Source organism: Tachypleus tridentatus, chromosome 3 (assembly GCF_004210375.1).
Source record: "Tachypleus tridentatus isolate NWPU-2018 chromosome 3, ASM421037v1, whole genome shotgun sequence".
NCBI classification, from domain to species: Eukaryota; Metazoa; Arthropoda; class Merostomata; order Xiphosura; family Limulidae; genus Tachypleus; species Tachypleus tridentatus.
Genome location: NC_134827.1, coordinates 5,192,119 through 5,217,932, shown reverse-complemented (window position 1 = coordinate 5,217,932; position 25,814 = coordinate 5,192,119). Strand labels below are relative to the sequence as shown.

General features: G+C 29.8%; 1 protein-coding gene and 1 long non-coding RNA gene across 5 annotated transcripts in view; both read right to left on the bottom strand.

Annotated features, from left to right (window-relative positions):
* Positions 1 to 1,359: 1,359 nt before the first annotated feature.
* Positions 1,360 to 14,959, bottom strand: LOC143246252 (uncharacterized). Its single transcript, XR_013025880.1, has 2 exons — positions 14,824 to 14,959; positions 1,360 to 1,448 (listed from the first exon to the last, which is right to left on the bottom strand). It is a non-coding gene; the product is annotated as an uncharacterized LOC143246252 (long non-coding RNA).
* An 8,241-nt stretch (positions 14,960 to 23,200) lies between these two features.
* LOC143246251 (uncharacterized) overlaps positions 23,201 to 25,814 on the bottom strand; it is a 109,634-nt gene continuing 107,020 nt past the window's right edge. For all 4 annotated transcript variants that reach the window (XM_076492656.1, XM_076492655.1, XM_076492657.1 and 1 more), the window contains exons 20-21: positions 24,779 to 24,867; positions 23,201 to 23,855 (exon numbers count right to left, since the gene is read on the bottom strand). In XM_076492656.1, coding sequence (XP_076348771.1) covers positions 23,807 to 23,855; positions 24,779 to 24,867 — 138 coding nt within the window. In that variant the 3' untranslated portion in view covers positions 23,201 to 23,806. The remainder of the gene's footprint in view (positions 23,856 to 24,778; positions 24,868 to 25,814) is intronic.

Genomic DNA, 25,814 nt, shown 5'->3' with positions numbered 1-25,814 from the left:
CAGCTTGCAGCAGCTTTGCAGGCTGAATGGACAGCCATTCCACAGGATGTGATTCGTCATATCATCGCTTCCATGGGCAGGAGATGCCAAGCAGTTATTGATGCTCACGGGGGGCATACTTGTTATTAACGTTAAACTTCACCTAGTGAGCGTGGACTTCGCCTTTGGATGTTCAGCAGTGAATGTGCAAAGTTTCACACATGTCATACAGAACTACCCGGAATAAACGTGTTAAAAATTTGTCTCATATTTTGCCTTTTGCGTTTCTTTTTTTGAAGAGTACATTAAGTCCTGTCTTTAAAGAATAAATTCAAAACCTTTCTTCTGAAGACTCATACTAACATGACAATAATATTTGAGTTACATTTTTATTGTGCAAACACTTATTTCCTTGTTTTATGTATAATTCAAACTACACCTACTATTTAAAAAAAATAAAATGTCAGAAAATATCTTGAACTGTACTTTTAATTATCTCTATTTAAAGGGAAAAAAATTAAAATACAGAAAACACATTCACGTGACTTTTATTAAAATTTATTTATATGAATATTTCCATTTGTCAGATTTGCCAAATACAAATTTATAAATTTTAGTTATTAAATCTCATTTGAAAAAAAAAATTGTGACTTTGGCTTGAAGCACAATCCATATGTGTGTGTGTGTATATAGTAATATCAATACCAATCAAAGCTAAATAGTCTTGACATACCTTGTCTTTGTATTACATTAAATGTTTTCACAATTTTTTGTGGTCACCTACAATTTCTGCCTAGCTACACGTGATAATGTTAGTTTCCATTTTGTAACTGCACGTTTATTATTACTCTATTTGTCTATCCATATATAATTGAAGACACAAGACAGCATATAATAAATATCTTTCTTACCCACCTGTACTAATTAACAATATAAATACAAGTGCTGAATATTGAGGTGTTTCCACGGTTTTACATGTTTGTTTGTTTAGAATTAAGTACAAATCTACACAATGGGCTATCTGCACTCTGCCCACCATGGGTATCAAAACCAGTTTCTAATAGTGCTAGTCCAAAGACATACCACTGTGCCACTGGAGGGCTGTGTCATATTGAGTAATTTCGTGTAGCAGTGGGATCCACATATTGTACTTTGATGAGAAAAATTCACTAAATCACTTATTTTCAATGTTAAAAAAAAAGGATTTATCAACAATAAGCAATATCAATTGCAGCATTCATTAAGTTTAACTTCTTTTATTTCATCCTTTTGTTATTAGGAATGTTGTAACCAATTAAATCACATACCCAAAAGAATGATGGATATAAACGGTTGAAAAAATGTTTAAAAATTCTTATGATTGAATACAAGCACACTCTCAGAAATCAACATTTATTGAGCCTTTAGAAATAGTAGAATCTTTTTTATACAAAATTACTCATTTTATAAATCCACAGTTTTTCTTCTTCCTATAAAGAATCAAAACAAAACCAACATTAAATACAAAATTATTTAAGTTTCAATTCTAAAAACATCTTTTTTTAAACTCTGATAACTTACTAAAACAGGTCATGCTAAAACGTCATCACACAAACTGTGGTACATCTACTGGTACATTCCTGATTTAAGGAAATTATTGTCAGCAATTTGAACAAAAACTGTGTCTTGTATAACAGAAATAAACCTTATGTAAGCCTCAGAGTATATTTTATATTTATAATATAATTTACACGACAATAGTTACAGGAGGGTTTACAGATCTAATCATATCAGGGAAATACTCAAAATTATTATGTAATGCAGACATAGATCAACATTTTACTCTCTCTACAAGGGTAAAAATAAATGTTGTGTAGTTTTGTTATTTACAAACATGCAGTAAAATTTCCCTAGTGAAGTCAGTTTTTAACTAAATTTATTCAATAAACGCAACATTAGAACAAAAAAAGCTCTATTCCTAAGTTTGAAGAAAGTTGCCATATTTTAAACATGTGGGTGCTACAAAAACTCTAATGTTAATATATTTAAGAAATTAAAGAAGACAAACATACAAAAGCAGTACATAATGGCAATATGTTGAATATATACTTTAAGAAACTAGAGTTAAGTTTCAGATGAATGAAAAAAACAAGGCTTGCATTTTGTAGGATAAGAAGGAATTAAAGGTTTAAATATAAAATGCAAGGAAAAAAGAATAAAATTTAAACTTTCAGAAGAGAAAAGAACTAGAATGTAAAATGTTTATATAAGAGAAAAACAGGACAAGAAGGATCACAAAGATTTTAATTTTAGCAGTAAAGAGCAAAAATATTTTAATGTTTATAAAAAAACAAAAAGGAAGAAACCAGAAAATTTAAACTGCTAGATAGAGGTGAACATAAATATCTTTCTCTAAAGACAAACATTCAAAAATGAGGAAGAACTACTGTTTCAACACAAACATACATCATAAATTCAAACAGTGTTTGATTACAGGTCACAGTATTGAGATACCACAAATATATAGATACAGTACTGTGAAAAACTGTGAGGACAAAGTCAAAAATTAGCTTTCAGGCTACTTTCAAAGAACTACGAAAGGCGAGTCACAAGTGAAACATAAAAATGTTATTAATATTCATATTTAGTACAACAGAAACTCAGTAGAAGTGCTGAAATTCAACAAACAGTTAATATTTTGTGTGTCCCCATTTTGCTTTAATAAGTGTAGACTGTCTTTCAGATGTTGTTGCAACATATTTAATCAATGTGTCCTGTGGGATTTTACTCCATATATCTCTAATACACTCCCATAAAGTTTCTTTAGAAATAACTATAACTACTGATTGGTAAAGTTTTTGATTTATCAAATTCCAGATTTTCTCAAATGGGTTAAGATCAGGCCTTTGTGGTGACCACTGCATCATCTGAATAACTCCAGCAGGTTCTTTCTAAGCTAAGTAATTTCAATAATGTTTCAAGTCATTATTTTCTTGGTAGTAGAATTCTTTACCAACAATACAAAAACCACTAGGTACACCCTACCATAACAGATCATTATCTGAGTTATTTGCAAATATCTCCTGTGTCTCAAAAGAAAAACATCCTCAAACCATCACACTGCCTCCCCCATGCTTCATGGTAGATGCTATACCCTGAGGTATCTTTCACCTTTCTTCTGCCAGACATACAACCTACACTTTGAATCAAATATTTCAAACTTGAACTCATCTGTGAATAACACCTTTTACAAATTATCAAAAGTACAATTTTTATACTTTTTTGGCAAATTTCAGTGTCTTGACAATACCTGGAGATCAAAGTAAAGGTTTTTAACTGCCACATGACCAAATATTTCATTTTCATCGAGTCTCCTCGATACAGTAGATCTGAACACTTTTCTGTCATTTGATACGTTTGTTTATCCTGCATAAATGAAGATACTTAACATCAGTATCATTGAATCTATGTGTTCTGCCTCTTCAATTCCTATTTTCAAATTTACCTACCTCAGTCTTATGATCACAGGTGTACTTGACAGTGTTTGGGGAGCATTTCAAGTCTGCAGCAGTTTTGTCAGAATCCAAATAGCGTCACATAAACCTTTTGTGCAAACTTTTTCTCTAATAATAATTCTCTACACTTTTTTTGGGCAATGGCATGACAACAAAATTTAATATATAGTGTTAAACAATGTTTTTATCAAGGTTTATTTGTGTAGTGCTCAGCTCAATGTGTTATATTGATTTCTTCTGGCATATACCAGTACTATGTACTAGCTTTTCTATACAGTCAAGACACTGTATATGGTACAATGACGTTCTTTCAGCCACTAAATTTGATATCATGTTTATTCAAGCAGAACCCTTATCACGTGCTATTCTCACCCCAGATCATTCAGTTGTCAATTCAAATCAGTAAAGCATTACCATAGTGTTGAAATTTACATTCTGTAATGGCATGGAAGAATTAGTCTCATAAAATAACAAGAATGACAAAATATTCTCTTGTCCTAATACTTTTGCACAGTACTGTATTCTATACAGACAAAATTCCTATCGGAGCAGCAAGAGTCAGGAAGGTTGTTGTAAATGTAATGTGTGTTTATGGCTCAAAAGCAGCTACAGTAAATCATCAGTCTCAGATTGACAGATTCTGTTGACTTGACAGAAATGTGTGTACTAGGCCTAAGGACCAGTGGTTTGTGAATACTATTTTGATGCAAATTGAGATCCTAGTCTCAAGCCACAATTGAGAGATATCAATTAACAATCTGATTAATTATATGTAGCACATATATTAATGCTTTTGGCATATTTTATCAACATATAACCATTGCCTGACTGTGAGATGAAAAACTACATATCCTAGGTCACACTTTTCATAATACAAAACAAAAAAAATAGAGTTTATATGTATTTACCATGCAACTATTTAAGTATCTTATAATGTTTTTGTACATTTTTTTTAATATTATGTGATACCAAATTCAATTCACTTATTTAAATATCTAGATAGTAGGTATTTTTTCCCTATGCATTATTACTGTTCTTTAGTCTCACTCCAAGCTTGAACAGTATAAAATAAATTTATGTTAAAGAAAACACGTTTGTCCTAAGATGTATATATAGTGCAAGTACTTTGGTATGGCTGTCAAGGTAGTATGTCTTTATTCTGACAAAATATTTCCTTAAACCAGAAATGTATACCTTAGAATGACACAAGTTCTACAGTAAAAATCACATATCAAATAAGTACAGAATAATATAACAATTGTAAAAACATATAAATAAATACACATGTATACAAACGTACATAATTCATTTTATGAAGGCACCAATATATCACAATATAAATTTCAACAACTGTAAGTTTACAAAACCAGAATATATTATGGTTTACAATATAAAAACATATTTTATGATGACTATATAAATATAATTTTACATGCTGCACTGTGATGTTTTATCATAAACTAATGGTTTTATACAACACTGTAGAAGGAATGACATTATAAAATAGTAAGTCTAAGGTTTTGGTATATTGATGTTTGACATCTTATAAATAAATACTCAGAAGTCACACATAAACACAAGTTAATTCTATAAAACTTACTTTGGTTTCAGCAATTGGAAAAGCTCTCAAATACATACTCTTTATTTCTAAATTTTTCACAGAAAACAATAAAAAAAACTGCTCAATCCATTCCTGATTTGGTTTTCATTAAAAGTATTTTTGCAAAACTTAATTAACTGAATTTGTTTCTTAGCACAAAGCTACATACAGGGCTATCTGTGTTTTGGCTACTGCAGAGAAATAAACCCAGCATTTTGTATTGAAGGTTCATAAACTTACCACTGATCCATCAACAGAAAACTTAAATGGGTGTGTCCATTAACACCTTAAACATCATTCAGATTAAAGAAATTTTTTTCACCATACAAAATACATTTCGTGTGTTATAAAAAATGCATAAATATTAAGGTGGTAGCTATGTTAAAATGAGAAGATACCTAGTTCAATCATTATCTGCACCTTGAAGATAATTTAATATTTGGTAAAAATCCTTTTATGAAACTAACACAGAATGTTTAATTAGTATTTTAACTTAAACTGCTTGTGGAGGTTAATTCTTTTCCTAAGTTAAAAGATCATACATTAAGAAAATTATTTTAACTATGATTTACAATTTCCTATGAAAAACTGTTTCAAGTTTATCTTCCTAAGTTATAAACAATGTATTTGAAAATGTAAACTTCTATCAGAACACAATTAGTGTGTGTGTGTGTGTGTGTGTGTATAAACATGTCATGGTTTAAACTGAAGTTTACATAATTACTGTTTATGAGGAGAAGATGATTCAGACAACTGGATACAATCACATTAAAGAATACTACAAAGTACATTTTAACACTACTAAAATTTCCTTTACTAACTCTATGGTTAAAACCAAGAAATCTCAAATCTCAAGTTGGAACTGCATATTTCATTTGTCCTGCACAAAATACTTTTTTATGAAGTATAAATAAAAGGCAGTTTATCTCAATGTTGTCCACGAAAAAACGACATACAAACAGTACACAGTCAATTAAAGCTTGGTCAACAGGCTGAAACTTTTGAAATGAAACAAAGAACCAAAATTAACTGTGATAACCAAATTAAATTTTATTAATCTCACCCACACCTCATGAACTTCATTTGGCACATTGTTTAATTTACATGTTTATCTTTTAGAAAGACTTAGGAAACCTTTACAAAGTAATGGGAATCTAGAAATTTTAGGATAAACTCGATCTGTAATTTGCATACTTATTAAGGTATTAGCCAGAATTATCTTCAAATTTTTCTGAAAACTGAAATCTTATAAAGACGAATTTTACCAATTTATTTCAATGTCAAATTAAATAACATTTATAACTTATAACATTTATATTTAAGCTCATTTTTTTCATATCTCACAATGTATGAAATTTTTTACCTAACAGTTCTGAATGCTTAAGAGACCTCTAAGACATCTCTATACAATGTGCTGCTTTTAAAACCTTCTTAAAGAAAAGCTGTATGGAGACACCTTCCTGCCTTCCTCATGAATTACTGTGCCATTTTTATTTCCTGTACATAAATGGTGGCATCCTCTAAATTTTGTTTGATTGTTAATACTTACACCTTCTGTCTGAGAAACTGGTATCACATACATTTATGGTACACTGTGGTAATCCATATAAATATACAACAAACTTGTTTTTCTTTATAGCTTACATATGTGCATATAGTTCATTAACACTTTATGTGTGATAAACTGGTGTCCTTTACAACTTGATACATACACATTATTTTTACTTTACATGAAACCAGTGGTAGTCTTTATAACACACACTAGAATGTAGAATCATCTATATCTTACAAATGACAAAAATTGTGTCTTTTATAAATTGTGGCATCCTTCATAATTTAAGTATGTCACCCATATTTTATGTCTAATAACTACACTATAATGACCTTTATACTTTAGAATGTACAAGCATATAAGTTGCAACTTATGTATAATAAACAATGGCATGCTTTACATCTAGGAATATGTAAGTATATAATTTACATGTTACATATATTAAACACTGTTGTCCTTTACACCTTGGAAATGTACAATTATATATAATTTGTACGTTATGTATGACAACAATTTGTGTCCTTTACACTTTAATTATGAATGTATAAATATATATAATTTATAACTTACTTGTGATATATTGGGGTATCCTTTGGAATTGAGCATATAATTTACATCTTATGTATGATAAATAGTGGTGTCATTTATATTTAAGAAACAGATGAATACTCAATGTACTTAATACTTGAAACCATTCATGTTTGATAAAACTCCATAATTACAGAACTGAAAAAAAAACAAAGACAAATATTTCATACACTGCAACCATGGTTTCACCATTAAGCTGTAGCTTGAAAAAAATTGACTCAACTTTTGCATCACATCTTTTGGAATCTAACCAGCAATTTCATATGAAAAATAGGAAGTGTTTTACACATCTGTGAAACAGGTGAAAACTAAATAGCCTGGAAATATCATAAATAAACAGAAGTGTGAAAACAAATCCAGAAAAAAGTTCTAAATGACCAGATGAACTTAAACTTCTCCCAACTTGCTTTAATGGTAAAACAGAGATCAAAATAAATGAAGTGTACAATTATCTTTAGTTGCCCAACTGCTATAATATAATTTACAGCTTAAGTGTTATAGAATATGGTATCTCTCATACTTTTTAGGTAGAAACATGTCATTGACATTTTATGCATGATAAACTGTGGTGTTCTTTATAAACCTCTGGTATGTATAAGTATTCTACCTCTACCTTATGTAGGAAAACCTATGGTATTCTATTTATTTTGTATAATTTTAAAGTCATGTTCTCTACACTTTGGGGTAAGAAAACTGATTTCCTTTATCCTTTGTTTTTTTTTTTAGATTCTTATAATTACAACTTAAAGTATTAGAATTAAATTCAGGTAAATTATTTTAGTTTGCTATCACTGAATAGTGCTCCATTTTTTAATAAATAATTATAAATGCGATATAAAAACTTCTCAAGCATAAACTATAAAAAATAATTGAAATAAATGTAACACAACAACATAGCTGACTTGATAAAATGACAATTAGTTGTGTGTTTTACTTTTTTCAGTTTTAGAGTTGTTTTGAATGTTGCACAAAGCTACAAGAAAGCTATCCACACTAGCCGTCCTAATTTAATAATTAAAAACTAGAGGGAAGGCAGTTAGTTGTCACCATCCACTGCTTACTCTTTGAATTCTCTTTTACCAATGAATAGTAGGATTGACTATCACATTACAGCCCCCCCATGGTAAAAAACAAGCATGTTTGGTGAAAAGGGGAATCGAATATGCAATCCTCAGATTGCAAGTCAAACGTCCTAACCACCTGGCCATACATTTCTTTTAGAGAAGCAACCTTTTACTTTAACTAGTAAATTTATTTTCATGGGAAAAATTATTAATAAAATATTTCAATTTTCTTATCATCTTTGGTCAGAGAATAGTTTCACTGAAACCTATCTTCTCCATAACCAAATGAGAATGGTAAAAATTTGTCACTTATGGTCAAGTAAAACAGGTTTCTAAATAAACATTCATTTACTGATGTTTTTGCTATACTTTTTCTCATGAATTTACTATCAAAGTAAAAGGTCCATTTTACATTTGTAAAGTTGTAGCATGAAGTGTTTTTTGTAATCATTAATCATTTAGTCAAGTCATGCATATCCAAAATACTCAAACTTTGTGCTGTGACAAAATGAGATATCACAGCATTTGACCATTTAAAGTCTGGCATAAAAATACCATAAAATTGTAATTTATATAATTATTTGTATATACTTTAAAAAACAATCAAACACTAAGCAAATAAGAAACTCAGTTCATCATTACAGCAAACTGTATCATAAAAAGCACAAGCAATGTGTTGAAAAAGTTCAAAACTTGAAATTAATCAAATACTTGAGTTGAAATTTTTAAAGGAAAAACAAGAAAAAATTCCTAAAACAAGATATGCTAATGTAAGCCCATCTACTATTAATCTGTCATACTTCAGAAAACCTTTAATCCAAAATAGTTCAGAATAAATAAACTGATTAGATAAAACATTAACAGTTAGTAAGAGACCACTGTTAAAAAATGGTTTCATTTTAGAGCAGTACAGCTTGTGATTTCAACAAATCAAAATGTAAACATGAGACAAAAACAATGAATGTAATAGGAAAACAAAACTGATGGCAATGGGAAATACGTTTTTCATAAAACATCAAAACAAGAGTCATTTATGTTAGCTTTTTAGTTTTATCTAAACTTTTAACTAAGTACTGTTCTACTCTCAACTAATCCATTCATATTTTCATGAACAATCCATTTATCATAATACAATAGTCAATATTAGACATGTTCAGCTTTAAAAATCAAAGTTATGATAGGCACAAGGAGAAAAGTATTCATAAACATTGCAAGTTAAATATTATATAGAACAATTCTCACTAGTCTGATAAAATGTTACTTTGTTTTCTTTGGCACAACATAAATAACCTATGTTTGAACTTCCTTACTATGATTTAACAGAGAATCCACCAGATTTCTTTTCAATTAATTAACATTTTTACTAATATTATACTGCAAACTACATAAATTTGCAAAGCATGAAAAAAAACCACCACTCTAGAATATCTGAAGTGATAAACCAACACTTTTTGAGAAATTACTTTAATAACCTTTTGAAACTTTGATCTCAGAAATATGAAAACTATAATTTAAAAATTTTTCCAAACCTTACAAATCAAGTTAATTTTAAAAATTTTAAAGTTTTACAAGCAATATCTATCCATTTCATCTGTGTCTATAATGTATTATAGTCAGTGTTGTAGACATTCCAGTAAAGAAACTAACAATATGATATAGACAAGTAAAATATTATTCCAAAACACTGACAATTTCCAAACACTACCAATAAATGGAAAAATATTAAACAAGTGCAAAATCCTTCAATTTCTTTGTCATGATAAATCACCTACATATTGTCTGAGAGTACTTTTTATTACAAGTTTTCAAAAAACAGATCAAACTCATCCTATATACCACTAAGTAAGAAAGAACCAATGTTCATCATCCCATCATATAATTTTCACAACTAAGTATGCAGATATCAGAGATGCCAACCATTACGATTTTGGTTTATACATTACAACTATACGCTCATACAGACAAATATTATGACTTGTTGCAACTCCCAAATTATTATTAAAAGACATAGTCCAAATGGCTACTTGCAATAATCATGTTTGTGCTTGAAATAATAAAATATATTTGTATCTCTGACATCTACCAATAGTTTGAGTGTGGTGCTTCTCCATACTGGGTATGTGGAAGAATCCATAGTTATGTCATCAATGCTTGTCAGCCAATCAGCGCTCACGTAAATGGGTATTTCTCATTTTCTTAATGGCATAGAAACACCAATGCGATTGTTCACAAGATGGAAAATAAGAGGCCTCATTCACCAGATTGTCTTGTTTCTGGCAAATCTACAAGGACTAAAACTGTGAATCAAAAATTTAGGAAAGAGTATAGTGCAAAATATCCGGTCATTGCATCAAAAGTCAGTGACAGTCATGCGTTTTGTACAGTTTGTCACATTGATTTTTCTGTGGTGCACGGTGGGATAAACGATTGTTCCAGACATACAAAATCTGCAACTCACCAACAAAAGGCTGAGGTGAAGACAAAAACGATGCAGATAACGACATTTATGAGTAAGAATTCAGAATATGAAAAATAATTTTTTAAAATTTATAATAATAAATAATAATAGTTTTAATAATAATAATAAACAGCTTAGAGATATTGGTCAAGCTGAGTAGCTACAAATGATAAAGGGCTCTGTCTACAATCATTACACTCAGTCATTTGAAATAGTTGGCATCTCTGAAATATAAATGTTATATTTATAAACCATTTGATTCTTCTATAATACTTTTATACTAATTTATTTATCATATAAACCTTCAATTTTCTTACTGTTAACTGTATGTTTCTTTCTAGGTTAATCCTTTTACATATCTTGTAAGGTGGCAACTGGTAAGCTCTATGTTTGTTTTCAAATAATCAAAAATCAAAATGTATGGAGTAATACAGAAATTATGTAGTAAAAATAAGTTGTTTTTTTTAGATAACTGGAAGGAAAATTTATGTACAAAGAAGCAAAAGATTAAAATAGAGAACTCTTGACAGTGTCAATTTATTCTTGTACAGCCTTCAAGAGTTCCTTTTCAAGCACAACAATACTTTAGTCTTTTGTCTTCTAGAAGAATAGCATGAAACTATTTTGAATGGATAGCAACTGTCTGTTGGAGAAACATAAGTGTAGAGGACAATGTTTCAAAAGTCTCCTGCCTTTTGTCTCCAGATCCTTAAAATGAAAGGCAGAGGATGACGTTTCAAAAGTCATCCTCTACAGTTTTGTTTCTATAACAGGCAGTTGTCATCCATTCAATGAAGTTTAATCATGAATACTCTACCTAAACAATCTATCAAAGAAGAATGTGTATGTTATTGAATTAACTTTTTTTAACTTTACATTAATGTTTAATATAGTCCTTACACTACACATTCATTCAGTTATAATTTCATATTGTTAAGTACTTTTATATTTGCTGCATAATTTTATTCCCAATACTTCAAAGTATTAAGCTTTACAAGCTTAATAAAAAATACATGAGCAGATATGCAAACTTGTGTTGCAAACTTAATGTGCAGACAGTCTTAAGACCCAAAAGGATCAATATTGGAAAGGTGCCAAAGTACACACCATAGTAATAAGCCTATGCTTTTCTCCATCTACACTGGGGTAGCAATAGCCTAGATTCTCCTTAATCCACAATAAATTGTATATGCTAGAATAATAGCCCTCCAAGTTCCTCTCCCTCCACACTAACTGATATATGCTATAGTAGTAACAGCTTAAGTTCCCCTCTCTCCACACTAAATGGTAAATTCTACAGTAGTAATAGCTTAGGCTATCTTATCTCAGCACTAAATGATATATGCCAGAGTACTAATAGTCTAATCTCCCCTCCCACTGCACTAAGTGGTAAATTCTACAGTAGTAGTAGCCTAGACTATCTTTCCTCCACACTAAATGATACATGCAAGTGTAGTAATAGCCTAAGCTCCACTCACATTGCACAAAGTTCTTATTACAGCTCTCTACTATAATACAGTCAATGAAAATAATGATTAATCACAAATGCAGATGGTTTCTCATCAGTTTGCATATTACACAAATTCAGCTCAAATAACTATTAACAGCTTTGAAATTTTCTATAAATAGAAGAGTTTACTGATAGCATATGTATTGTGGAAAAAGATGTTTTTAGTCAAATAACAATCAACACTTCAATATTTTGTAATATTAAGGTACGTTGATATCACATGAAACATAATTAAAATTGTAATGGAAATATAATTCTAACCAAAATTAACATCAAAGGACCCTTCTTCAACTACTGACATCAGCTTGTTCTACCATCCTAAAAATAATGTTCATGCATGGGAACAACAACTGTTAAGAAACAGTATTAAAAATTCTTCATAACTACAATATAAATATTACTCTGTCCCTACTTTAGTGACCAACTCACTGTTTTAATTGGCAATACATTAATAGATACTAAAATCTCCAAAATGCACATAACAAACTCACACACACACACATCCTTACAAATTCAACCACCTCAAATATGTTCCTTACAAAAACTTATAAAACTTGTATAAATGAAATGATGAAACACAATGCAGTTTTCTATTTCTTTTGTGTACAATATTGTTTAATTTATAATAATTGAACAAAATGAGTTTCCTAAACCTAGTAATGAGAAATACAGACAAGGCATTTGTTGTCCACTGACATATTCCACTGTTTATTGCTATATTAACCAGTAAATGATCCTTAAAGCTACATAAAATATCAAAATCTTTCCTTTAAATATGCTACAGTATTTTGTTGAAAATGCTCAAAATTTACTGAGACAAAAATGTTTGTAATATTTAAAATTTTTCAAGCTGTATTAAGTTCAACCTTTTCCTTTGTCTGCTACAGCTTAGAATTATTTAATTATTTGAACCTGATTCATAAACATGTCGTAGACTATTTTATGGTAGAGAGCATCTAGTGATACATGTACACACATATACCTATCATGCTATTTGGTACTTCAGTATCCATAGTTAGTGAAGAAGCTATAGGTATGTGTAACAGAAAAATTCCAGTCTCGTCATGCATACTATAATTTGGCAATATTATTAAAAATTATTAATAAACTTTATTTTACTTATTATTAAAAATAATATTCTCTACCAGAATAAGAATTAGAAAATATTTTTAAATCTTAACCAAACTTATATCCAACTTTAATGAGCTGATGAAAATTATCTATGAGTTCCTCACACAATTCTAAGTAAGTTATAACTATGAATATTCTATTCATATATCTTAACTATTAAGTCACTTTCTACTCATTATTTCAATTTTGCTTCAATGGATAAATGGTTAAATTAGTATTCGTATGCCATAAGATAAAGGGAATTGTTTATAAAATACTTAGGTTGTTCTCCTAAAGCTTTAAAATTTGTATAAACATCACATCTTGTAGATATTTTTTTTTCATGTTACACAAACAAAAGTTAGTTACTAGCCTTTTAAAATACAAGGACACTACCTGGGCTACATAAAACTATGTACTATGTTTTACTTGTTATATGACCAGTGTTTTATTTGTGATCCTGTTAAAAACACAACACCATCTCTCTGGACTAATTATGTGTACAGTTTTACAAACTATTATAAGTCACATCAATCTATTACATAACCAATATTGTGATGATCACCCTGTACTACTAATACATGTATGATGGGGAAAAAACATTACTTTTGAGATCTATGACATTTGATTTTCAATCACAGTAGAAATAAACAAATTACTGATTCTGTGCATTACATAGACACATATATATACACATACAGAGGAACACACATACACATCCCATTTTCTAAATAAAATTAAACACACTAAAGTATTTAGACATTAAAACACAAAATACCAGTAAAAATCATGTGCAGTTATCAAAAGCTGCAGAAATTCATGTACATGCAGTGTTCTGGATTGTAAAACGATCCACAGACATTTGTTACTTTGGTTCCTTGACATAATAAAAAGCATTTTAAAAAATTTGCTATAAACTTACAAAATAGCAAAACAAAATAATGTTAAAAAAACAGATAGAGAAGTCGTTATAAATGAAAGTCATTCTAAAAACATTTGTATTAGTGAAGTAAGGCTTAAATCATTTTGTACAATATAGAGACACACACACACACACACAATAATTCTACTTTACAATCTTAAAAAATTTAATCACTAATAGTAACATGTCAAAGCAACAATTTCCCTTACACAAAATCAAATTTGCACCTTGTACTATCAATTCTCTAATCCACTTACTGTATAACAGTTGATCTGTTTTCACTATAAACAAACACCTAAACACCACCAAAACTTGTAACAAAATAACAAGATTCTCATATTAATGATAATCTATGCCATACATATTGAGAAAAAATACAGCTTATTGTTTATCACTGCAAAGAAATTTGACTATTTCTAGTACAGCTAAAATAACAAATTAACATTTTGCACATTTTTGTAAAATGATAAAACTCAAGACTGAAACAATACTGTATGTATCAAATAAAGACAATTTCTTGTGAACAATAAACAGTATCAAACCTACCTACTACTATGGTTCTTCCAACCTTGGCTAAGACAGCATGCTTTGGTTAATTGATGTTTACTTGTAAAATATTCTTTTCACTCTTCAAAATGAAAGTGTTTGAGCACTCTTCTTTCATGGTAAAGCAGTACAGTTTATGACTCAAGATAAAATGGATTATGTTCCTTTGTCTGATATCTATAGCTCAGAACTACATCATTATTACTTGCCAATGAAAGTTCCAAAACTTTGCATTCTGTATAGTCTGATTTTAATCAAGTATTCATAAAAGAATCTCAATGGATGGAAATTCTTTTTTACAATTACGTAATGTTCTATAGGTTTAGAATTAAGACAAAGTGGATATTTTTTATATGTATTTACAACATGGAAACTTGTGAGTTTTGAATGACAACTTTAAATATAATTATCACCTTCACAATTCTTGTTAAAACTAATTGTGACATCCACCAATGTTTTTCTAATAAACTGTTAAAAAAAGAAAAACAAAATGTTACACCTCAACTTTCCAAAAATGGCAGTAATTGTCACTGAACAAAATCTTCTGTCTTATTAGCAACAAAAATAAGAGATACAAGTTATGCAATGATAGATGTGTAAATTGGTTCTCTATCATAGTGATTTTAAAATTACTTGTTTTGCTGAAATTCCATCAACAACCTTCTTGAGATATTCAATAATTGACACAGATGAGATAGTAGATACCATGTTTCTTATGTATACTAAACTTGTGTGACTGAAGAGTTACCTTTATAAGATACTCCTCAGAGGAGGATGCATTTGCTACAAATATATGAAAAAACATCCACAGGTATCATATACACTACACACATCTAGGTAGAATAAATGTAACAAATATTACATTAAATCTAGACTACTGATAAAGAAGGATGATGAACTAAAAAAATGTCAACACTGTATATATTTCTCTAAAAAAACAGGATAAAATATGTAAAATATATACTGCATACATTATATATGTAAATCAGTACAAAAAGTACACAAAATTTATAATGTGTGCATTGTTATGGATTGAACTGAAAATATAAAGTACAGAAAATCTACACTACATAAACTGCTATATACACCCACACAAATGCAAACATGCATATGAGTAGAGCGTTTAATAGATGATGATACATCTGAATATCTTATTCACTACTGGAATCAGAAAAATAGGCATGTGATGAAAATGGGCAAACAATATTCCTAAAATGTCAATGTTTAGGTTGGAATAATCGGTGTTCGCTCTTTTTATTATTTTTCAATATTAGGTAGGATGGACAGTGGATAAGTATTTACAAATGTTTCAATATGAAACTGACTGTGTTTTAGATTATATCTACCTAAATCCTAACAATAAACTAACTTATACCTGGATGGTGGTGTTCCTCATTACAGTAAAGTGGCTCAGGATTATAACGTGCTACATAAGTAATGGATTAATCAGAAAGGGCCACATGAATAGCTGCCAAATTCTTCTGAACTCGCCCCACTCTACTTCTTACAGGGACTTTAAGAACCAAGATATACATCACATCACCAAACAATACTGGAGAAATACAGATGAGAACAGTTGATAAATGCATATATATTACACTAGATCAATAGAAAAAAGCTCACATTATTGTTGTGATTGATTCACACAATGCCTTGAGGTTGATGGCACCCATTTTTGAGCAACTATTATAAACTAGCAAGTTAATATATATATAATGATTACATAATACTGTAATAAGTTTAAATAATGCTCCAAATTATCAAGCATAGTTTTAGGGAGAAACCATATGGTAAATGAATTCTATTACACCTTATATATACATATATATATGTCTGTTTATACACAGGGGTTACTGCACTTTCTAAGAATAAGTTAATGCAATGGCTGGATGTGTAAGCTATGACCACAGATGGCATGTCCAGCACCTATCTATTTGGCTTGCAGCAACTTCCTACCCATTCCACAAATCAATATGACATAGATGTGGTTTGAGATACTGAAACAGATTTTCCAACATATGATATTCATACAATAAGGATGTTAAATAGTGTAGAACCAACGATCTCAATATTTCAAAGAAAGAAGTTTTTAATATGCTACAAAACATAGAAAAAGTTACAGAACTGTGTGTCTATGCTTAGACAACAATAGGCATCAGTATCACGTCTCAAGCCGTGTTTTCTTATTGCAAAGCCACATAGGGCTATCTGCTGAGCCCACTGAGGGGGAATCAAACCCCTGATTTTAGCATTGTAAATCAGTAGACTTACTGCTGTACTAGCGGGGGACTCATCTCAAGCCAATCTGAATCAATGTCCTCAATTGTAATGTACAGACTGATTACAAACAAGAACCTTCCCATTAATTTTCAGCTTTTCCTGAAAAGGGAATAAGTGTAAATAAAATATTTTTTGTTTTGCCAACTGTCTTCATCTTCATTATCACATTTCTATGCTTACATTCTCCAAACAGTTTTCACAGAAAAAACATAACCACAAAACCTTGTTCAACAAATATGATAGGAGAAAATATGAAAACATAAGAGAAAGAAACACCAACATATGCCAGTATCTCAACAATATGGTTGATGGAATACTCAGTATGGCAAAGATAAGTTTTTGAGTGTTTTATACACCTCAAACTTTTTCTCTGAACTTGTACAAATTATTTTTAACAACTCTAATAAATGTACTTTCAGTTAACAAAACAATGTGTAACTACTGTAATATACATCTTTTTTTTTAAATAAATACACAGTGTTTACCAACAATTCAGCAATTATTTGAAAGTAGAACTGACTATTAGATGAACTTACACAAATGTGTCAGATATGCAAAGAAGTCATCAATCAATTGCATGTAGAAGTTATTGGTAAAGACACTTTCCTAAGTGTGTCAAATATGCAAATAACTAAATTTGCAAACCTTAGCAAACAGAACTGATAGGTAAAAGCAGTTTAACAAGTGTGTCAGTTACTCAAACAAGCAAGTCAATAATCCCTTACAAGTAGAAATGACCTGGACAGACACTTACACAATTGTTTCAAATACATAAAATTCTGCAAGACCAAAACAATAATTCCAACAAAGCTTTATGATCAATATTTGGCTAAAAGTAAAAAATATACATTTCTCATAAATATGGAATCAAATACCCAAATATACATAAACCAAAAATTCTGAACAATGTTTCAAATTTTCAAGTAATGTACATACTATAGTATGTTCACAAAACATTAGTTAACAGTTCAACATTGGTGGATAACACAAAATGTAGCTGCAAGTAGTACTATTATAATGTTAATATAATCCACTTTCACATCTAACTTCTTAATGAGATAAACGTCTTTTATATGTTCAAGGAAATAATACATTTTTGAATTCATATTTAAGTTTCATTTTAAGTAATGATAAACAATGGAATTTTCCAAAACAAATAAAATTCCTTAAAGCTGAATGAAAAACACTGAATGCCCTTCTCTTCCTTCATCTGTTTGTACTCATATCTATAAACAATACTAATATGTGACTGAATAACAATCCTTGCAGAAGCAAGGAAGTATGCAACATTTTTGGTGGCTTTTCGTCACTTTTCTCACTACACTATACAGCCATTTTTAATGACTTACTAATACTTTAAGTGATAGCACCATCACATATAGCCATAATTTATACTATTTTTTTTTAAAGTTAACATCAACTAATGCCTAATATTGTTATCAAAATAATCCTTCAAAAAACAATAAACCCTCTTGCTATGGGTAGGTTAGACTGCATGTCACACATTTTAGTGGTATTCAAAATTTAATCAAACTACATAATATAAAGAAATAAAGTTGGCATCAAAATGTAATTAAAAAATGAATAAAATTACGATACATTTTAATTTCTTAATGTTATAAGGAAATATTTAAAAGAATTATCAACTTCCCCCAGTATGAGAACCATGACATTTGTTCGGCACGTCTTCTCTCTTCTTAATTTATCACCCATCTCTAAGTATGCAATTTAATGTAACTCACTTGTTATAATACAAATATCACTAAGAAAAAGTCTAAAATTTATAGCCTTTAATTTTATTTGGTTATGGAGCCATAAACCAGAAAATAGGGCCAACTTGACATTTCTATCAATCACATCCTCTCTTCAACAAATTTCCAATATTCTCTCCAACATTTTACACTACATAATTTACAATCAATTTGGTAATGTAAACTACATGTATACTGAGTGATTTACAACTTGTGTGACAGGCCCATTAGTTAAACATATCTCAAAGGAAAATAAAAGAATAAAATTAAGTATTAATAAATGTATACTGTTACAAACCTTATTTAGGATACACAAATGTAGGTTCCTGTTACAATCTGAAACCATTTTAGAAATAAATAAAAAAAAAAAAGAGTCTGTTGAATTTATTTTGGATATTATTATGGTGGTTACAAGATTGTTCAACTCACCGACTACAAGCAGAGTTAGGATAGAGAAAATAACAGATAAAATTTAAAGTTTTAGAGAGAGAAACACAGATTTTTATATTTATTTAGAAAGTTTTGGATGAAGTATTTTCAATATTATCTTGAAAATCACTTTGCAATCAAAGCAGCCAACACTCTTAACTCCACATATTCGCAAATAAATCTTTAGTAAAAACACTTAAGAAATCTGATTTTTTATGTGTACAAAAAAAACTATTTTTTTCTGAAAGCCTACCATATTTTGTGAAGACAAAAAAAAAGATACTAAAAATTATACTGCGTAAACTCTGATAGTTAATTTGAGGTTTCAAGGTCACTCATTAACTAACCCAATACAGAAAGTGTTAATTAAATCACTTTTAAATGGAAATTATACTAATGTAAAAAGGCCTCCACATAGCTCCTTCTGGCCACTCTCTCAACCATACACCACAAACGTTTTAATATAATAAACTGATTTTCACATTATTTCTGGTCATACAATTTCCTAATGTAATATGACCACCATGATTCTTTGTATTTACATTTCACACCTTTTAAATTAAATGCTGCTACTAGAAAACTTCTACACCATCCTTTCATACTTACAATATTTTAAAATATTTATTAAAACAAAAAGTGGAATACACATTACCCACTTTTAATAATAATTTTACACCAATATTTTTTTAAATGTTACATATTTAAAAATATATATATATTTTATTGGAGTAAAAGTATTACAGTTATTTTCCACAGAAAAAAACAGGTTAATCTCATGATGACCTTCTTTGTGTTCTATACAGGGATAGCAAGGAATTGCACAAAACCTCAATAAGAACATTCATGATAAAAAGCACCTTGAGCAGTAATGATTCAGCTCAAATAACACTAAAACCAGTGCTATTGTGTGCTAAGGCTATATGTTGTACACACATTAAAATACACAAAGCATGCATATTAGACTTCCAAGGAAAAGAAAATCTACTCAAAACAGCCTGTTTGTAATTATTACTATTATTATACTACTGCCAGCCTACAACAAAAATTACTTGAGGTATTACAGAGTCAATTTATTTCCTCTGGATTTTAGATAAGTTAAAAAATATCACAAGTTAAGGGTAAATAATAATATCAATATTCCCTGAAAGTTTTTCTTTTTTATTACATATTTTAAATGTTCTTTTAAAAAGTTTAAATTCAAGGTAAAACAAAAAATAACAGCCAGTTATAGATGAATATTAGATGGCTCTAACATGTAGATACCCAATGCTTTGTAAACTACACAATCAATGTCTTTAGGGAGCTATCCCCTATATGTTTAAATGTGAAATAAATAATCTATTTGGAAAACCAAGGGAAGCTAAACCTACTTTACCCAATTAGATTAAGGAATATTCAAAATGTAAGAGGTAATAACAAAATTATCAATCTCAAAGGATAACAAGGTTATTTTAGATAACTGTTCCTTCCATCAGAAAAATGGAAGTATTGCTGAACAGTAATTTTCATTATAAACACCTGCAAGATTAGATTCGTTTGTTTTAAATTTTGTGTAAAGCTACTGAAGATGCTAACTGCACTAGCCACACCTAACTAAAGGCAGATAGTCAACACCACTCACTGTTGACCCTTGGACTACTCTTTTACTAATTAATAGTTGTACTGACTGTCACATTATAACACCCTCACGGCTGAAATGGCAAGCATATTTGATGATGGGAATTCAAAACTATGATCCTGAAATTGAAAGCTGAGATCCCTAACCACAGGGCCTTCTGCAAGATAACCAAACTAATTCTTGAGAAACCAAATTCAATAAGTTCTTACTTCAACAGAAAAAAACCAAAAGACTTGAAATGCAATCTTTATCTCCTTGTGAAAACTACTGATTCTAGAACTTCTTAAGCATATGGTTCACCCAAACTTCATAAAATAGACTGCCCACTAAGCTCCATAATTTCTGCCTCCACGTCATTCAATTAGTACCTGAGGAAATTTCTAGCAGGGTTATTGCTCCATTATTAATACATGCAATTTCTCTTTTAAATGAAATTCTGAGAAACTTGTACAAAAATTTCAAATTTCTTGATCCTACAGCAGTTACAGTGATCTGTGATGTTCTCTGTTCACACAGGCACCAGTTGAATAATATGTATACATTTTTGTAACCCACCATCAGAAGCAATGCACCTAGATGTCCAAAAGACATTCTCATTAAATCCAACTTCATAACTGAGATTGAGTAAAATAAAATGAGTTTTACCCAACAAAACAACTCTCCAGGACAGTATTAATAAGACAACTGATATATTCTAATAAATATGTTACATTCTATTCCTTGCTACATGTATATGGGTTAAACAATTTGGTCACAAATTCAGAATTCTATTTGCAAAAGATACAATGTTAACTATAAAGTGCATTTTCCATCATAAACTGGTAGATTTCTTTCTAGCATTATATCTATAACCCATGCATAACACTGCTTTATTTGTAAGGATATCTTAAAAATACAGCTGCTATATAAGTAAAACCATCAGAAACTCTCATGAAATTGTTTGTTTCCAACTGAGCATAAAACTACACAATGGACTATCTGTGCTCTGCCAACCATGTGTATTAAAACCCAGTTTTTAGCACTTAAGTCCACAGACATACCACTATGCCTCTGGAGAACACACATAAAAAAATATAATTGCCATCCCTCACACATATTTGGATACTGTAGAAACAAATGACATATTTTCAGCAAGCAGTTAGTATTTTACAGAGATATGGATGACAAAAAAAATTAAATATTAAAAATTAATCAAAAGTTACACAATAAGCTATTTGTACTGTGCCCACCACAGATATCAAAACCAAATTTTTAAACCTACAAGTCTTCAGACCAAAAGGGCCTTACCAATTATTATTGAATTTAAAATGTTCTACTTCACATACTAGTACAGAAAATAACCAACAACAGATTGTTTTTTGTTTACTTTAGTTAAAGTTACAAAAGAGCTATTTGCACTGGTCATCTCTAATTTTAACTGATAGACTAACAGGCTGGCAGCTAGTCAGAAACACCCACTATTAATTCTTTGGCTACACTATAATGGAATTTGACCTTCTCAAACAGTGCAACCACAATCCCATAATAATGAGAATAATTTTTTTGTTACAGAATATAAACACAAATTATCAGATTTACTGCCAGACACACTAACAGTAATGCCACAGACAGCTCATTTAACCAACTAAGTTGGGTAATCTTGAATATGCCACTGATTGCACAGATTTTCCAATACATCTCATACTGTGATTATGTGTAACAAAGTATGCTCTGCTAATTTAATGAGTACCGATCATGTCTCTCAAGGAAAATCTGCAAATCTGTGGACTTTTCACATTTTTGTCAAAGATGTAACTAACATGGTTTAAGGAATAATCATGGGAAAAGAACTTTATTACAAATAATTTTCAGTTATTTCTGGATTTGGTGTTACATCATGACTATAAAAAAACTTAACATTATCCATCTGGATACAACATTATGAAAATGTTGAGAGATAATATCAATAAAGATGATATTAAGTCTTGTTGAAAAATTTTTTTAAATAAATTGAAAAAAAATTATTTGTCAAGTTCTCCATCCTGCTTAACTTTTACAACTTTTAATGACATGACATCTATTCTTGCCACTTCAGTTGCTCAAAATATCTTTGCCAAAATAATGTGTGTATATGTTGCATCCTTAAGTTCTTGATATATATCAAAATATCATTTAAAAACTAATAAAAGGGCATTCAATGCTTTGTACATTCTTTTAAGTATAATAAGTTGGTGTGTTAATATATAGTGTTTGAAATATAATGTATAAAGCAAAATCATGTATGCTGGTGTTAGATGTTTTGTAAAAACTAAAAACTAAATCATTTTAACGTTTTCTTCTTATTTGAAGAGAAATACAGAATTCACTTGAAATATACAGAAAACAAAGTACAGTAAGTTTAAAGACATGAGGGTTCTTGTCTGATACATCCATCATTTTAAATGATTAATAGTCAATCCTTCCCCAGAACAATCTTTCTCGTGATTTCCATTAAAATACTTCAGTGCTTGGTCTCCAACATCATTCAAGAGTGAAATATAATCTGACAGTCATCCAGTAAAGATTGAATATTCTTTTTTCTAGATTGAATGTCTTTGAAAATTCACAAAATTGATCATTTGCTTTTCTGCTTTTGTTACTCAAATCTTTAGAGAGTAACTGAACACTGGTTTAAACAACCTGTACATGGCACCCATGTACCCACACTATACCAGTTAGTTACACACATGCCTTGTCAAAAAAGAAAAATAACCAGATAACAGGTACAAGTAATACATGTGTAACTAAATGAGACAAATGTAAGACGATGATGAGAAACTAGCAGACAGAATTAGGATTTTCTCCTCTTCTTCATCATAGGTATTTCATTCTGTTCTATCCTATAGAACTATTCCTACCTTCCTAGGAAATTGATTGCTCTGCTTTTTCAAGGTGGAAGTAGAGATATATGTATCAAAGAAAGGTCAAGCATATGCCTAAAACAGAAAAAAAAACTAATAATTTAGGTACACATACAGTATTTAAAAAAAGAAATTGGCAGCTCACTAACTTCACCATATCTTTTAAAATTAAGAATACCACTAGAACAAATCTAAAATGGAAAACAAGTTCATTAAATGAAGAAACAACCTTGAACTGTTAGAGATTGAAAACATTTCCTATGAAGCTACTGCTCTTTAACTTATTAAAATAGGAGCATCTTTTGATCTTAAATAATATCTTCATAATAGCCAAATACAATTAATAATCTTGTACCACTGCAAACATCATTCAAACTCAAGAGTACATTTCAATTTAGACAACAAGAGCTTAAAAACCACACGTGAAATGTTAGAAAATCAGTTGTGTGAAATTTCAACCCCTAAAATTTAATTTAGAGAATTTAATTTCATAAAAAATAGTTTTAAGCAACATTATGTTTTATCTTTTCTTAAAAGAACTAACAACTGTCAAGTTCAAGTTGATTTGAAATACAAAATACTACATGACTTGTCATAACAGGTTCTTACATACACTGAGATTTGTCTAAAGAAAACTATGCTAGCTAATAGGTAGCTTTTTAATTTATAAAATAATAAGGAATAAATAAAATAATAACTTAAATAGCCTATACTTGTATAATTATAACCAGATGCTGTTTATATATCCACTGAAGAATAAATAACAAAATATAGTTTAAAAAAAAAAACTTCAATACATATAAAACCATCTCCAGAGTTAAAATATATATTGCACACTTCATTCCATGTATCTTGTTTCTGTTTACCAAAAACTACCTTAAACATCTGAAAATATTGAGAAAAATGACTACAGAAAAATAGAATTTCTGAATATATTATTATTGTATTTTCTATAGATAACTATGTTCATGATAATAATAAAAATAATAAAACTCTACCTTTGGTATTTTTTCTGAAACTGGAGAGCATGAAGAGGATTTCTAAACTTAATGGTAGCTTTCTTTTGTAGCTTCTCGAGTAAAATATCCTGTAAATTTAAAAGTCATTATACACAGGTTGTAATGGTATAAAACAGAGTTTCATTCAATAAAGCTAAAGTATCCCTTGAAAAGGAAATGGCCACAAGAGATCTATGTGACCTGAAAAAAAATTTTAACATTTTGTGATAAATTATTATTTTTTGCTCTTATAGTTAATAAAACATGATGATTCTACCACTCATGATAATCAGAAACTAAATACAGAATAGTAAATAAAAACAATAATAAACTTAATATAGCTCATGTAGTGAATATATTATACATGTATGTTACTTTAATAAGCTAGATCAATACGTGGGAAAGCATTAAAATAGGTTCTTTTCATGGACAAGATAGTGAAAAACAATATAACTGCAATACATGCATGAGCAGTTCCTACGTATTGGGAATGTAAAAATATATTCAGAGATACCATAATCAAGAACTTGCTCTATGTCATAATGCCTGAAGCCTGAACTGAAGTAAAACAATTGATTACACTGCACAACAAAGTTTTTGATTCTTGAACATTGTTGGGTGTTCCTTATAGATTTTTGGCAGCTGATCACAAAAATCACATCCAAATTTGCCCATCACGAACTGTTTTATTGAAATATTCAGTTTTGTCATGTTTTTTCTTATATTTGTGTCCAAAAACTTTCGTTTTTGTAAGAGACTTATGAACAATGTTTTGTGCAGTCTGGGCATATCCAGGCATGAAATCAAGCAAGGTTGGAAGCTGTTCTGTGGAAGTATGCAGCCCGGGCACACCTGGGCAGGCCGAAGCCAGCTTGACACTGTCTCAGCAGGTTATAAAAGTGGCTTGCATACACAGATGCTGCTCATTGGATTAATATAGACCTTATAGTGTGTACGTATTGTTTCAGAATATAGCATTGCCTCTGTAGCACTGTAACAAGTAAGTTAGATGTTATAGATGTTTTACAGGACAATT